Genomic DNA, 16,414 nt, shown 5'->3' on the forward strand with positions numbered 1-16,414 from the left:
TTTATCTCCCGATAGAGAGAGCTCAGGAGCTCATGACACTGGTCAGGAATCCATTGAAAACCAAAACAGGTGTCAGTGCATCACTGCACTCGAGTCCTGGGAAGGATGATGGCATCATACGAGGCCATCCCCTTCGGCTGGTTCCATGCAAGGACAAGGGAACTTACTGGACAAGTGGTCCGGATCACATCTTCAGATGCATCGGTTAATCACCCTATCCCCCAGGGCCAGGGTGTCTCTCCTGTGGTGGCTGCGGAGTGCTCACCTTCTCGAGGGCCGCAGATTCGGTATTCAGGACTGGGTCCTGGTGACCACGGATGCAAGCCTCCGAGGGTGGGGGGCAGTTACACAGGGAAGTAAATTCCAAGGTTTGTGGTCAAGCCAACAGACTTGCCTTCACATCAATATCCAGGAACTAAGGGCCATATACAACGCCCTAAGTCAAGCGGAGTTCCTGCTTCGCGACCAACCGGTTCTGATCCAGTCAGACTGCAGGGGCTCATGTAAACCGCCAGGGCGGCACAAGGAGCAGGGTGGCGAGGGTAGAAGCCACCAGAATTCTTCGCTGGGCGGAGAATCAAGTAAGCGCACTGTCAGCAGTGTTCATTCTGGGAGTGGACACGACCTCCACCCGGGAAAGTGGTGACTTCATCAGGAAGTCTTCACGCAGTTTTGCAAATTGATGGACACTGCCTCAGGTGGACTACTTGGCGTCCCACCTCAATAAAAAGATAAAAAAGGTTTTACGCTGGGTCAAGGGACTCTCAGGCGATAGCTGTGGTCGCACTAGTAACACCGTGGGTGTTCCAGTCGGTCTATATATTCCCTCCTCTTCCTCTCAGACCCAAGGGCTGAGAATTGTTATAAACGGAGGAGTGTGAACAATATTCTTTGCTCCGGATTGGCCAAGAAGGACTCGGTACCCGGAACTGCAAGAAATGCTCTCAGAGGACCCATGGCCTCTGCCTCTCAGTCAGGACATGTTGCAACAGGGACCCTGTCTGATCCAAGACTTACCGCGGCTGCGTTGGACGGCATGGCGGTTGAACGCCGGATCCTAGCGGAAAAGGGCATTCCGGATGCAGTTATTCCTACGCTGATAAAGGCTAGGAAAGACGTGACAGCAAGACTTTTTCACTGTATATGGCGAAAATAGGTTGCTTGGTGTGTGGCCGGGAAGGCCCTACAGAGGAATTCCAGGGGGGTCGATTCCTGCACTTCCTACAGTCAGGAGTGACTATGGGCCTAAAATTAGGATCCATAAAGGCCAAGATTTCGGCCCTATCCCTTTTTCTCTCAAAAAGAACTGGCTTCACTGCCTGAAGTTCGGACGTTGTTACAGGGGTGCTGCATATTCAGCCCCTTTTGTGCCTCCAGTGGCACCTTGGGATCTTAACGTGTGTTGGATTCCTAAAATCCCACTGGTTTGAGCCACTTAAGACCGTGGAGCTAAAATATCTCACGTGGAAAGTGGTCATGCTTTTGGCCTTAGCTTGGACTAGGCGTGTGTCAGAATTGGCGGCTTTGTCATGTAAAAGCCCATATCTGATCTTCCATATGGAAAGGGCAGAATGGAGGACTCGTCCCCAATTTCTCCCTAAGGTGGTATCATCGTTTCATTTGAACCAACCCATTGTGGTGCCTGCGGCTACTAGGGACTTGGAGGATTCCAAGTTGCTGGACGTAGTCCGGGCCCTGAAACTTTATGTTTCCAGGATGGCTAGAGTCAGAAAAACTGACTCGCTATTTATCCTGCATGCACCCAACAAGCTGGGTGCTCCTGCTTCAAAGCAGACTATTGCTCGCTGGATCTGTAGCACGATTCAGCTTGCACATTCTGCGGCTGGACTGCCGCATCCGAAATTAGTAAAAGCCCATTCCACGAGGAAGGTGGGCTCTTCTTGGGCGGCTGCCCGAGGGGTCTCGGCTTTACAACTTTGCCGAGCTGCTACTTGGTCGGGTTCAAACACTTTTGCAAAATTCTACAAGTTTGATACCCTGGCTGAGGAGGACCTTGAGTTTGCTCATTCGGTGCTGCAGAGTCATCCGCACTCTCCCGCCCGTTTGGGAGCTTTGGTATAATCCCCATGGTCCTTACGGAGTACCTAGCATCCACTAGGACGTCAGAGAAAATAAGAATTTACTCACCGGTAATTCTATTTCTCATAATCCGTAGTGGATGCTGGGAGCCCGTCCCAAGTGCGGACTCTCTGCAATACATGTATATAGTTATTGCTTAACTAAAGGGTTATTGTATGAGCCATCTGTTGAGAGAGGCTCAGTTATTGTTCATACTGTTAACTGGGTATAGTTATCACGAGTTGTACGGTGTGATTGGTGTGACTGGTATGAGTCTTACCCTGGATTCCAAATCCTTTCCTAGTAATGTCAGCTCTTCCGGGCACAGTTTCCCTAACTGAGGTCTGGAGGAGGGGCATAGAGGGAGGAGCCAGTGCACACCAGATATAGTACCTAATCTTTCTTTTAAGAGTGCCCAGTCTCCTGCGGAGCCCGTCTATACCCCATGGTCCTTACGGAGTACCCAGCATCCACTACGGACTACGAGAAATAGAATTACCGGTGAGTAAATTCTTATTATTTATTTCTAAATTACCCAATAAGAAACTTTTGGCCTAGGTATGCCATGAAAAAAAATTCTGATACTCCAGGTGCCATGATTCAAAAGTTTGAAAACCACTGGATTAAAGCATCTCTACACTCTGATAACAAGCCCACTGAACGGACCACTTTGCAAGCATTACTAGCCACTTCCCTGTCACCACCAATAAACGCCTGTCCTGATCACAGCAACCCCTTTGTACGCCGTAGGGGTTTTCAGAAATGTTTGTGCATGCAGTTGCAAGACATCGCTGAACTATGTGAACACCAGAATTGCGTGCATATTGCATGCAGCTCTGAGAAAGCCTCACTGATGTCACTGAGCTGATTAGTTGCATTCACATGAAGAGCAGTTTTGCCTAAGCAGTATGTCTGTAGTGACGTGTACATATATGTTCATTTTACAGAGAAGAAGAAAACAGTGGTTCTGCAAAGAACTTTATCCTTAAATAAGGAGGAGTTTATTGTATATATTTTTGTTAGTTCCCTTTACCATCCTATTATTCAGGGATTTTCACCTTTCTTATCTCTGGTTTATCTTCGGTTTATATTCCTGTGTTTTCAGAAAGGCGTTGTTACCTGTCTCACCATATATAAAGTCAAATAAATAACAAGAAAAAGGGATGAGAGATCTTGGTGCACTTGGACCTTTTGAATGCTTGGCTCTGCTGATATGTCTTCTATTTATATATTATAATACATAGCTTTTAATTACTTTTGATAATAAAAATTGATGGTCTATATTTATTGTGTGATATTCAATTAGACAAGAACTATTCAAATATTAGTTTCAAAGAAAGTGATTAAAGTAAGAAAATAAGCTAATTATAAAAGCACAGTTGTCCACTGTCTTATTCATTTTTTTTTAATGATTTCTGTATATACAAAATGCTGTAGGAATTTTATGCGAGAGTGATTTACACTTATATTTCTTTATTAAGGATACTTATAGCGCTCATAACTCTCATTCTCCACAGCTTACTGCAGCTCAGTGTGATAATTGTATATATTTATAAATGCCAGAAAAAAACCTAAAAATTCTATTTAAAGCGTTTTCTTTCTTTATTGCTCTCCTAGGAGCCTTTATTTGGATACACTGTATCAAATTGCTACTTTGTTTATGTCTGGCAAGTTATTTGAAACACTGTTCATTGTTTTTGATACATGCTTGTTCTCTGCCTGTGTATGTTAACAGCGGAGAGGTGCTAATCCAGATAAACTAGTATCTTCCTGACAGCTTGTTATGCTGTAGATCAGGGATGGGGAACCTTCGGGCCTCCAGCTGTTGTTGAACTACACATCCCAGCATGCCCTGCAACAGTTTTAGCATGGCCAAATAGCAAAACTGTAGCAAGGCATGCTGGTATGTGTAGTTCAACAACTGGAGGGCCAAAGGTTCCCCACCCCTGCTGTAGATGGTATTTCTTCCTTTGCTAATACAATGAACCTGGGTCCCTCTATATAATATTGCCCATGATGTAATACACCTACGCCATTGTTTATATATCGTGTATTGGGTCCATTCCCCCATATTGTGGGTTATATATTGGGATGCGGTGACCACCGCATGGGATCTCTGTGGTCACCATGCCGACACTGGATCTGTGCGATCAAACATTCAACAGTCGGCATGCTGACCAACAGGGGCTATTCCGACTCATGCCCATAGAGTGGGAATAGAACCTGTGGCGAGCACAGCGATCCACCAAGCTTGCTGCATGGCAAGCGCAACAAGCCCGCAAGTGGCCCTGATGCGCTCCCCTCCCCGCCGGCATTCTGCGGTCGGGATCCTGGGGTCGGTATGCTGACCTCTGGGATCCCAACCGCCAGTTTCACAGCCCCAACCTTAATATATTAATATCTCATAAGATATGTATCAGCAGAGCCAAGCATTCAAAAGATCCTGGAGTGCACAAAGAGTTCTCATTCCTTTTTCTTGTTATTTATTTGCACACATATATGTTACCTGAACCATACTATATTTTCCACATGAATAGTCAATGTATTAATTTTGCTGACGGCCAGAGACAACGACACTAAAATGCAGAATTGCAAACAGTTTGTGCAAAGAAATAATAATATATTTTTTTTTCCCAGAGCCTTGCACTAAGGAAAAGCTGCAGAATGAAGGCATTTGTCAATGGAGATGCTACAACTTGATTTTGTTTTTGTAACATTTTGTCTTTATAATAAATTATGTTTTGTTGTATTTTTCAATGTGTTTGATCTTTGAGATCTAGAACTTACATTACTTAGTCACACAAGGGGGTGTCATTCCGAGTTGATCACTCACTAGCAGTTTTTAGCAGCCGTGCAAACACTATGCCGCCGCCCACTGGGAGTGTATTTTAGCTTAGCAGAAGTGCGAACGGTTGTAATGCAGAGCAGCTACAAATATTTTTAATGTCGTTTCTGAGTAGCTCAAAACCTACTCAGCATTTGCGATCACTTCAGACTATTCAGTTCCGGATTTGACGTCACAAACACGCCCAGCCATGCCTGCATTTTTCCGCACACTCCCTGAAAACGACCAGTTGCCACCCACAAACGCCCACTTCATGTCGATCACTCTGTGGCAAGAAGTGCGACTGAAATGCATCGCTAGACCCTGTGCAAAACTACATCGTTCGTTGTGCCCGTACGTCGTGCGCGCGCATTGCGCCGCAAACGCCGCATGCGCAGAACTGCCATTTTTTAGCCTGATTGCTGCGCTGTGAACAAATGCAGCTAGCAATCAACTTGGAATGACCCCAAAGGTACAGTCCTACTTCATAACCCCAGCGTGCGATGTCCAAGATCTGGTAGTGTTTACAATTCAAATTGTGATCTGGTTGTCACTACCAATGGCCATACCAAGTTTGTAATTATATAGGTACCAGGGACCGGTCATTAAAAAAAATTCAGTTCACTTTTCTGGGTCCCATCATAATTTATCATTTTGACCTCTCCACATGCCCCTGTAATGCTGCTCAGGCCTCCCTATGTACATCTTATATAATGCCCATCAGATCCCCATATGTCCCTTATATCATCTGGCTCCACATGGCCAAATATTCTTTGAACTTACAGATAATAAGTGGTACTGTGTGTGTATACTGATGAAGTTTAGTTAAACAAAACTTGTTGGGTGGCCTCTCACTGTGTTTCTAATGTTAACCTGGATTTTATGGACTTTTCTGGGTCTACAGATCCTTCCTATCTATGATGTGGTCATTCCGAGTTTATCGCTCACTAGCTACTTTTTGCAGCTGTGCAAACGCATAGTTGCCGCTCACTGGGAAGTGTATTTGCTGTGCAAGGGTGCAATTGCATGTGCAGCCGAGCGGTACAAAAATAGTTTGTGCAGTTTCTGAGTAGGTCTGAACTTACTCAGCTCTTGTGATCACTGCAGCCTGTTCGGTCCCAGAATTGACGTCAGACACCCGCCCTGCAAACGCCTGGACACGCCTGCGTTTTTCCAACCACTCCCAGAAAACGGTCAGTTGTCACCCACAAACATCTTCTTCCTGTCAATCTCCTTGCAATCAGCTGGGCGAATGGATTCTTCTTTAAATCCATCACCCAGGAACGATCCGCTCTGTACCCGTACGAAGAGCCTGCGCATTGCGATGCATACGCATGTGCAGTAGTAACCTGATCGCTGCGCTGCGAAAAACGTCAGCGTGCGATCACGTTGGAATGACCCCGATGATCACTCCTATGGCAATATAGGAGAGCAATTTTGGAGATACTTACAGATGTGGAGGTGGATTCAAATAAGCCTTTATTTTTCTCCCTCTTGTGAGTACATTTTATTTGGGAGTTCCTCTCCTTTTGAATAAATTGATATTCTTTTATGGTATTGCACTATAATGTGTTTATATGTTTATTGTAGATAATACTCCCAGAAAACAGTGTTTTTGGATACTTGGATTTGGAATATTGGAAAGTGTTATCAGATAAGCCTATTTTCCCTTTAAATGTTTTCAATAATTCGGCACCTTATTGATGGTTTAACCACTTAACTGGCATGGTCAGACTACATGTGACCATGCTGCCCCACTGTGTCCCCCAGTATGTGACGAGGAGATCCGTTCTGCAGATGTGCATAATATAATACTCAAATATTAAAAAAAAGAAAATTTTTTTTTAAAACTATATTCAATAGAAAAATAATAATGTTATGAATGAGTGTGACACTTGCTCTTTCCTATGGCAGGTGCAGTTTCTCAGTCTGACTCTGGCCTCCTATGGCTGCACATGTGGGTCTGGGAACGCAGCCACTTTCACCAATGTGAATGCCAAATTGCTTTCTCACAAATATTTAAAATGCCCACTCTAATATATACTGCAGACGCCCGGCGCATCTTATTACCATATACGATAAAAGTGCGCTGTATATCGCAAAACACTGCATCCCATAAGAGAAAACAATACACCCACACATTATCTGAGTTCCAAAGCTCATTGATGTATATATTTGTTATTAAAAGGATATGGATTCAATATATTACAATGTACAGTATACCTATAGTTACAACTCATACAGTAAGCAGTTAATACATACAGTTACATAGTTACAGTTACATACAGTTGCAGCAAATACATAACCATATCTTTCTCGTATAAAAGTCTCTCCATATCACTCTCTCTCTCTCTGTAAAATCATGCTGGAACTCCATCATCGTCTGAGACAGAACAGGAACTGACCTCCTGTGTGATCAGCAATGTGTTATCTAGTTTTTTTAGGGGAGGGGACTTACTCATTCATGATGAGTCACTAGTCTCTTTGTATATGCTAAACAGGTTCATCCTTGGGGACGTCCAAAGGGGCTGGCCTGAGCTTCCTGTCCACTACCTGTTTGGAATATCTATTGTTCTAATAAAAGTGATTTTAGCTTACATAAATTTAATCATAACTATTTGTTGCAATGTCCTATAACTTAATAACAAGTATCAAATGAATCTACACATTAATCTGGTTGCTTTAATAGTAAATATGACAGGTCTATCTTGCTTCGTTCAAATAATACACATACATGACATTACTTCATTATATAATTTTAAATCATCATGATGTCTGGCGCTTGATATTATTATAGTTATGTACTGTATGAAATAAGTGTTGAATCTATCTCTGTGGCATGTCCGTGTAAATGCATGTGTTACCATATATTGCTGTGCTCGCTGCGCGTATTTGCAAGTATAACGACTCATATGTGTGTAGTTTGTATGTTCTTTTTATGTAATATTTTTGACTTCAACACCAACACACCACAACATTCCCATTACATACCTTTTTTTTGCATTCACTGGCCAGGGACGCCTATCACTTTTCTGCCCCATTTCTGATAAGGTCTGTACCGATTACAACAGCATCTTTGTGTGTACACTCTGTTTCATACATGTGCTGTAGGGTTTTTTGAGCATGTGCTCTTGCAAAAAAACAAAAAAAACGCTCAACTACTTGAACATCGGAATTGCGCACAGATTGTGAGTGACTGCAATCATATATTACGTTCGGGAGCAGAGCACAGAAAGGGTCATGTTGGAGGGTCTGCATACAGGTTATGGGATATGGTCGTTAGGTCGACAGTCATTAGGTTGACCACTGAAGGTCGACTTACATTAGGTTGACATGTACTAGGTCGACAGGTCAATAAGTCGACATGAATTTTTTATTTTTTCCTCATACTTGACGATCCACGTGGACTACGATTGGAATGGTAACCTGGAGCAGAGCACAGAAAGGGTTATGTTGGACGGTCTGCACACAGGCAATGGGATACGGTCGTTAGGTCGACACAGCTTAGGTTGACAGTCATTAGGTTGACCACTGAAGGTCGACATGCTTTAGGTCAACATGTACTAGGTCGACAGGTCAAAAGGTCGACGTGAATTTTTCTTTTTTATTTTTTTTTATTTTCCATACTTGACGATCCACGTGGACTACGATTGGAATGGTAACCTGGAGCAGAGCACAGAAAGGGTCATGTTGGAGGGTCTGCACAAAGGTAATGGGATACGGTCGTTAGGTCGACACAGCTTAGGTTGACAGTCATTAGGTTGACCACTGAAGGTTGACATGCTTTAGGTTGACATGGTCATTAGGTCGACATGTACTAGGTCGACAGGTCAAAAGGTCGACATGAATTTTTATTTTTCATTTTGTTTTATTTTTCCATACTTGACGATCCACGTGGACTACGATTGGAATGGTAACCTGGAGCAGAGCACAGAAAGGGTCATGTTGGAGGGTCTGCACACAGGTAATGGAATACGGTTGTTAGGTCGACACAGCTTAGGTTGACAGTCATTAGGTTGACCACTGAAGGTCAACATGCTTTAGGTTGACATGGTCATTAGGTCGACATGTACTAGGTCGACAGGTCAAAAGGTCAACATGAATTTTTCTTTTTTTCTTTTTCATTTTTTTTTATTTTTCCATACTTGACGATCCACGTGGACTACGATTGGAATGGTAACCTGGAGCAGAGCACAGAAAGAGTCATGTTGGAGGGTCTGCATATAGGTAATGGGATACAGTCGTTAGGTTGATACAGGTCGACATGCATTAGGTTGACAGGTCAAAAGGTCAACATGAGGTTTAACAAAAAAAATCTTTTTGTGATTTTTCCATACTTGATGATCCACGTGGACTACGATTAGAACGGTAACCTGCCCGAAGCATGGCAAGCGAAGCAAACCATGTGAGGGGACACGGTGCACTAATTGGGGTTCCCCGTCACTTTACGAAGAAAACGACACCAAAAACAGTCCAAAACCTCATGTCGACCTTTTCACCTGTCAACCTAATTCCCATGTCGACCTAGTGCATGTCGGCCTAATGCCCATGTTGACCTTCAGTGGTTGACCTAATGACTGTCGACCTAAGTTGGGTCGACCCAACGACCCATACCCCAGGTAATAAGTACAAGGCAGCACAGTTCAATTTCAGCCTTATCTGTGTGGGTTTTCCCCAGGTGACCTGCTAACATGTATCTATTTGTTAATAAATATGTGTCACTGTGTCACTGTGTGGGGGATCCCGACTGCCAGTGTAAGGAATACTACCTTCTAGGGACAAATATTAAAAACCCAGATCTATCTGTAAAAATGAGGTAAAGTAGTTGCTAAATAGTTTCATGTAAGTAGCGGAAAGCCACTGTAATATAAGTGCAGCTCTGGCATATGCTCCTGCGCAGGGACAGATGGCAGTGTTACCAGTGGTGAATTTCCCATAAGGCAATTGTGGCACATGCCTAGGGGCGGCACTTGTTTGGGGGCCGCACTTTGATGCTTGTGTTAGTACTGTCAGTCTGAAATGTACCAGTAACTGCAAAATATATCCACTGTACTGTACCATATGTCATCGTGAATGGAGTGTAAACAGGTAGGACATGCTCATACTGCCCCAGTAAGTTGTCCTACTTAGTAAATATGTATACATAATTTTTAAAAATTAAAGAAATCATGGCTTTTTTTTTTTTAATCACTATTAAACTGGCAAGCATCAAATGAGTGTTTATAGCCAATCATTGAAAATTATAAAATGATGTGTTGGGAGGGGGCGAAGGCCGTTACCATTGCGCCTAGGGGGGCCCTCACCCCTAAATTCTCCCCTGAGTGTTACATGTAGAGCAACAAACACTGGCTTTACAATTAACAACATTATCAGTTACTTCTAACAACGTAAAATATTAGTGAAATGACAATGAGTCTATTAGTACTAGCAGCACAGATCAGTCAGATTCCGTTCCTATGATACAGTGTATACCCGCAGCAGCAGCAGCAGCGTCACCGGCTATTCCGCCTGAGTCACAACAATGATTTGAATTGACTCAAGACAGGATCCGTATGTGGGAGTTGCATGCTGGTATTTGTAGTTGTGTGACGCCGGCGGCATGGCGGCTCTCTCGGATGTATAGCTAAGGAGTGAATGAGGCCGGGTGAGACAGGTACTGGGGCTGTGTGTGTGTAAATGCTGCAGCAATAATGTGTTGTACTGTACTTGTGTAGGCGGCGTGCGTGTGTTGCATCACCTGGTACATGTGAATAGGTAGCGTTGTAGGTAGTATTGTGATGCTGCCCATGTTGTTTCAGCTGCAAAATACATCGGAAAACAGAAACATAACATGTGGAATATCTGTCTCGTTGTGTGTCTGTGCACTATGCAGTGCCTGTGTTCTCACATGTGCCTTTACCTCGTCTCCCTGTGTTCCGAGGCACGTTACATATGGGAAGTGCTTAGACTTTAGAAGCACTGGGCAGCCCCCAGCCCACTTGTCCTCCCCTGCCTGCAATCACCCTGCCCGGCCATGCATGCACACCTGCTGCACTCACTCCCAATGGTGGGCTTACACACAGATAAATCGCACATGCCGGGGTCTCAGGACAGGCGCTCTGATATCTGGATGCCGGTGTTACAGTCCTCTCATTGGAACTGTTGGGGAGATGTACTAGCAGTGATAAAAGTGGGAGATGTTGCTCATGGCAGCCAATCAGCATTGATGTAACACCTATCATTTGCATACTATAAAAGGGGATCAGTACTAAATCCCGCTGGACGGGATCCCGGCGGTCGAAATACTGACGCCGGAGTCCCGACCACACAATCCCGACAGGGGTGGTGAGCGGAACGCAAACCCTTGCGGGCTCGCTTCGCTCGCCACTCTGCCGGCACGGTGCCTCGCTACGCTCGGCACACTAATTTATTCTCCTTCTATGGGTGTCGTGGACACCCACGGAAGGAGGATATGTCGGGATTGTGCCGGTCGGGATTCCGGCGTCGGTATTTCGACCGCCGGGATTCCGTCCGGCGGGATGTTGACCGCATCCCTATCAAAGGATACAGAGCAGCTCATTGCTTGCCATGGCCAGCTTCTCCACTTTTAACACTGATTAGTACTGTACATCTCCCCTTTAAGTCATAAACGTGGACAAACAGAAGCAAATCCCTTCCCTCACCACATACTACTTAATTAAAAAAAAATTCTAAATTTCTCAATATGAAAATTTTGGCTGTGTGGTGCCGTGAAAAAAATTCTGTTACTCTAGGGCGCCGTTATTTAAAAAAGGTTTAGGAACCACTGCCAAACATGAAAGGGGGAATGGGACCTTCAAGGCCTAGACTTAAGAGGCAAAAATACAAATGTGTACCGCTGTGCTCTTCTTTGTCACCATTTCATGGTCTAATCCCGTGGTTCTCAAACTGTGTGCCGTGGCACCCTGGGGTGCCTCGTGGGAACTTGCAGGGGTGCCCTGGGTTGGTGGTCCAGGACCAATTCAAATTATTTATGGTCAATGTAATAGGCAAAAGCAGTGTTGGTGGCTGTCAATCATAAACTATGTGGACACCACCGTCATCGGCCTCATCAAGGATGGGGACGAATCGGCCTATAGACGGGAAGTAGACCGGCTGGCCCAGTGGTGCATCCACAACAACCTTGACCTCAACCCCCTCAAAACTGTCGAGATGATAGTGGACTTCAGGAAGAAGTCATCTAGTGCACCTCCGCTAACGATTGCTGACAGTGTGGTATCGCTAGTGGACTCCTTCAAGTTTCTAGGGACCACAATCTCCAGGGACCTTAAATGGGGGTCCAACACTGACGCCACTGTTGGGGAAGCGCAGCAGAGGTTGTTCTTCCTCAGGCAACTAAGGAAGTTCAACATCCCACAGAAGCTCCTGCTCCTCTTCTACTCCGCGATTGTGGAGTCGGTACTGTGCTCCTCGATACTCGTATGGTACAGCTCCGCCAGCGCGAGGGACTCCAGGCTCCAAAAGGTGGTCAGAATCGCAGAGAAGATCATCGGGGCCGACCTTCCCTCAGTCCAGGACCTGTACTTGTCCAGAGCTAAAAAGCGGGCAATGAAGATAGTAAAAGACCAGCTACACCCCGGCCACAGCATGTTTAACTTGCTTCCTTCAGGCAGGCGTTACAGGGCTGTCCCCGCCAGATCCACCAGAAGCCTCAAAAGTTTCTTTCCCCAAGCTGTCCGCCTGCTGAACTCCTGAACATTGACTGACTAGACGTACATGTAACTCACTTGTGTCCATACGGTATACCTATCTGTGTAACTTTACTTCCCCCCCCCCCCCCCCCCCCCCACACACACACACACACACACACACACACACACACACACACACACACACACACACACACACCTGCTTACCTGTTACCTACTTGGCTGTTGTATAGCAAACCGAAGACAAATTCCTAGTATACGTAAGTATACCTGGCCAATAAAGCTGATTCTGATTCTGAAACAGAAGCAAATCTTGTCCCTCACCACGAAACTGAACCTAAGAATGACCTATAAACACAATTTACTTAACTTGGTATCTCTTTCTAATTATCTTTTGGCCTAGAGGTGCCATGAAAAATTTCTGACACTCTAGGGCAGTGGTTCTCAAACTCGGTCCTCAGGACCCCACACAGTGCATGTTTTGCAGGTAACCCAGCAGGTGGACAGGTGTATTAATTAATCACTGACACATTTTAAAAGGTCCACAGGTGGAGTTAATTATTTCACTTGTGATTCTGTGAGGAGACCTGCAAAACATGCACTGTGTGGGGTCCTGAGGACCGAGTTTGAGAACCTGTGCTCTAGGGTGCCGTGATTCAAAAAAGTTTGGGAACTACTGGTCTAATCCTATGTTAATAAAGTTATATTCTGTTTTTGCCATACCTGAGTCTCTCGTTGTACTTTATTTCTATCTACAGGTTGGTTGATTATATGAGGGAGAGTGAGAGCACCAACCATTAAGTGGTTTATGCGTCGTCCTGTAATTTGCTGCATTTAGAGCAGTAACTGAAATGTAAATAGAGATCACTGATTCTTATGTAAACAGAATAAGCAGATTATGGACAATAGAAACAAAATTTGGAAAATGAGACTTAACTAGCGCTTTCAATCACTTTGCCGGTCCTATAGGTTCCATGGACTTTCACCATTCGCAGGTATAAAAAAAATATGGAAAGATGTATAATACACACAGAAATGGGTAAAAAATAATCAGATATTGCACAAATCCTTAAGCAGCAAGCACAGCAGGTAATTACCAGATCATTAAGAATTGTGGCCAAACAATTCTCAAAAACGCATAATGGTTTGTCACAGGGATTCTGGATAGTCCCACAGCAAACCTACTTGATCTCACTGGATACCGGTTCTTAGCCCCGTTTTCAAGCTGCAAGGATGCGTCCTTGCAGCTTGAAAACGGGGCTAAGAACCGGTATCTAGTGAGATCAAGTAGGTTTGCTGTGGGACTATCCGGAATTAAATTCTAAGCAATCTAGTCAGATTGCTTAGAATTTCAGCACGGATCTCTCCGTGTGTACCCCCCTTAAATGTAGTTTTATCATCCAGTCAGGTAATTTTAGACCTGCTTGGCCACGGATTGTAGTGTGAGTGTGTTTGTGTGTGTGGCCCTAAAAAAGATTACAGCTCATGTTCATTCAGCTGTAAACGGGGAAAGCTGGCAAATTTGGTTAGATAATCACCACATCTGACTGAGCATGCTGCTGTCATTCAACCACACACTTGTCATCCTGAGCATATTTGGCCCTATAAATTTACATATGCTGATGGATATATCTATCGAATCAGTGGTTCGGAGAGACATTAGTAACACCTCTGTGTTTGAATCAGTCCATCTTAGATTACCAGTGCTGGGCCATTAAAGGCTTTGGGGACACCAATATCAGTGAACTACATAAAAAGTACATTTGAAGCATTGTGTGGTGAATTATTAAAGTGAATGTATTTACACCAGTCTACATTGTTGCCTTTAACATTCTTAGGTGGAGATAAATAGCTTTACCTGTGGGCCAGCTTTCTTCTGTCCGCTAAAAAAGAAGGATCCATCTTTCAGGAGAATGGCGTTCTATTGTCAGAAAGATAGCTATGCCACTGAGGTAAGCGAGTTACTGAAAACTTCTGTTGATAGTTACTGCCATATTCTTTCTCATTCAATGTTCACCTTATTTGAAAAAATCTATTGTAATCTCTAGAGCATTCAGTCTTGCTTTTCCAGCTAAGAGCTAGCTTTCATCATTATTACGTAGGTCACACATAATTCTCAGCACTTTTTAGAGAATATTTACTCATTCATTCACGTAAGCCCTGGTTTCTCAAACTCTGTTCACAAGGCACCCTAACAGTCCAGGTTTTAAGGATATCAATGCTTGTGTACAGATGGTATAAATAAACTGACCGAGGTAATGATTAAGGGGGTAATTCAGACTTGATCGTAGCAGCAAATTTGTTAGCAGTTGGGCAAAACCATTGGTGTCATTCTGAGTTGATCGCTCGCTAGCAACTTTTTGCAGTGCTGCGATCAGGTTAAATCTCAGTAAAACTGCGCATGCGTGTGCACGGCAATGTGCAGGAGCGTCGTACGGGTACAAAGAAGATCGGTGCTGGGCGATGGTTTTAACAAAGAATCCATTCGCACAGCCGATCGCAAGGTGACAGGAAGAAGGCATTTGTGGGTGTCTACTGACCGTTTTCTGGGAGTGTTTGCAAAAACGCAGGCGTGTCCAATCGTTTGCAGGGTGGATGTCTGACGTCAATTCCGGGACCAAAAAGACTGAATTGATCGCAGTGGCTGAGTAAGTCCAGAGCTACTAAGATACTGCAAAAAACTTTTTTGTGCCGTCGGCTGCAACAGCGTTCGCACACTTGCAAAGCGAAAATACACTCCCCCAGATGGATTAGAATGGTGATTGCTCCTGCTACCATCAAGGCCCATTCTACTCGGTCGGTTGGACCTTCTTGGGCGGCCCGCCGTGGTGCGACCCTTGAACAATTGTACAAGGCGGCTACGTGGTCCTCAGTGAACACGTTCATAAGGTTCTATGCCTTTGATACATCCGCCTCCCAGGATGCTTCCTTTGGACGCCGGGTTTTTGTGCCTGCTACAGTGCGTCCCCTCCCATGAGGAACTTCTTTAGGGCATAGCCGATGTTATTCCCTGTGGAGCCCTGTGTACCCCGCAGCAGAAAACGTGATTTATGGAAAGAACTTACCGTTGTTAAATCTCTTTCTGCGAGGTACACTGGGCTCCACAGGGCGCCCACCCTGACGCACTTAGCTTCTTTGGGTTTGTATGGCATTAGCCGCTGACACCTTCTCCTGTCGTGAGAATGTGGTATATGTAGCTACTAACGGTTGTTGTCTCTTTTTGCCTGCTACTTCATTGGGCTGGTTAACAAAACTGAGCTCCTGTGCACGGAGGCGGGGTTATAGAGGAGGCGGTGCTATGCATTCTGGGAACAGTCAAAGCTTTTAGCCTGTTGGTGCCTCGGATCAAGATCCTACTCTACACCGCAATGTTATTCCCTGTGGAGCCCAGTGTACCTCGCAGAAAGAGATTTAACAACGGTAAGTTCTTACCATAAATCTCGTTATCTCACATAAGCCCCTTTCACGTCTCCAATGCCGGATTCCACACAGGAATTGTAAACTGGTCCTTCCCGGGTGGAATCCGGCTTTGGAGCCTCAGCGCTGGCTTCCTGACCCAGTAATATGCCGGGCCGGATGCCATAGCGGCGGGGGGCGGAGCCGGCGCTGGGAGATGAGCTCATCTCCACGCCGCCTCTCCCTATGTAGTAAACGGGTCCTGGGTTGCATCGACCCGGGAACCCATTTACACTGCCACTGACCTGGCATTCAACTCGGGAATAACCCTTCTTATAACCCGGGTTGAATTACCGGGTCAAGCGACCCAGTAATTCTTCAAGACCCCTTTCACATCGCATACTGACTCGTTATTGCCGGGTCGATACTGGGTTATTTTTGCAATGTG

General features: G+C 44.9%; 1 protein-coding gene across 1 annotated transcript in view; it reads left to right on the forward strand.

The window, feature by feature from the left end:
• The window catches only part of AARSD1 (alanyl-tRNA synthetase domain containing 1), a 166,175-nt gene that overhangs the window by 25,812 nt on the left and 123,949 nt on the right, over positions 1 to 16,414 (forward strand). Inside the window, exon 7 of the mRNA XM_063963181.1 lies at positions 14,409 to 14,522. Coding sequence (XP_063819251.1) covers positions 14,409 to 14,522 — 114 coding nt within the window. The remainder of the gene's footprint in view (positions 1 to 14,408; positions 14,523 to 16,414) is intronic.

The sequence above is a fragment of the Pseudophryne corroboree genome, chromosome 3, assembly GCF_028390025.1.
Source record: "Pseudophryne corroboree isolate aPseCor3 chromosome 3, aPseCor3.hap2, whole genome shotgun sequence".
NCBI lineage: Eukaryota > Metazoa > Chordata > Amphibia > Anura > Myobatrachidae > Pseudophryne > Pseudophryne corroboree.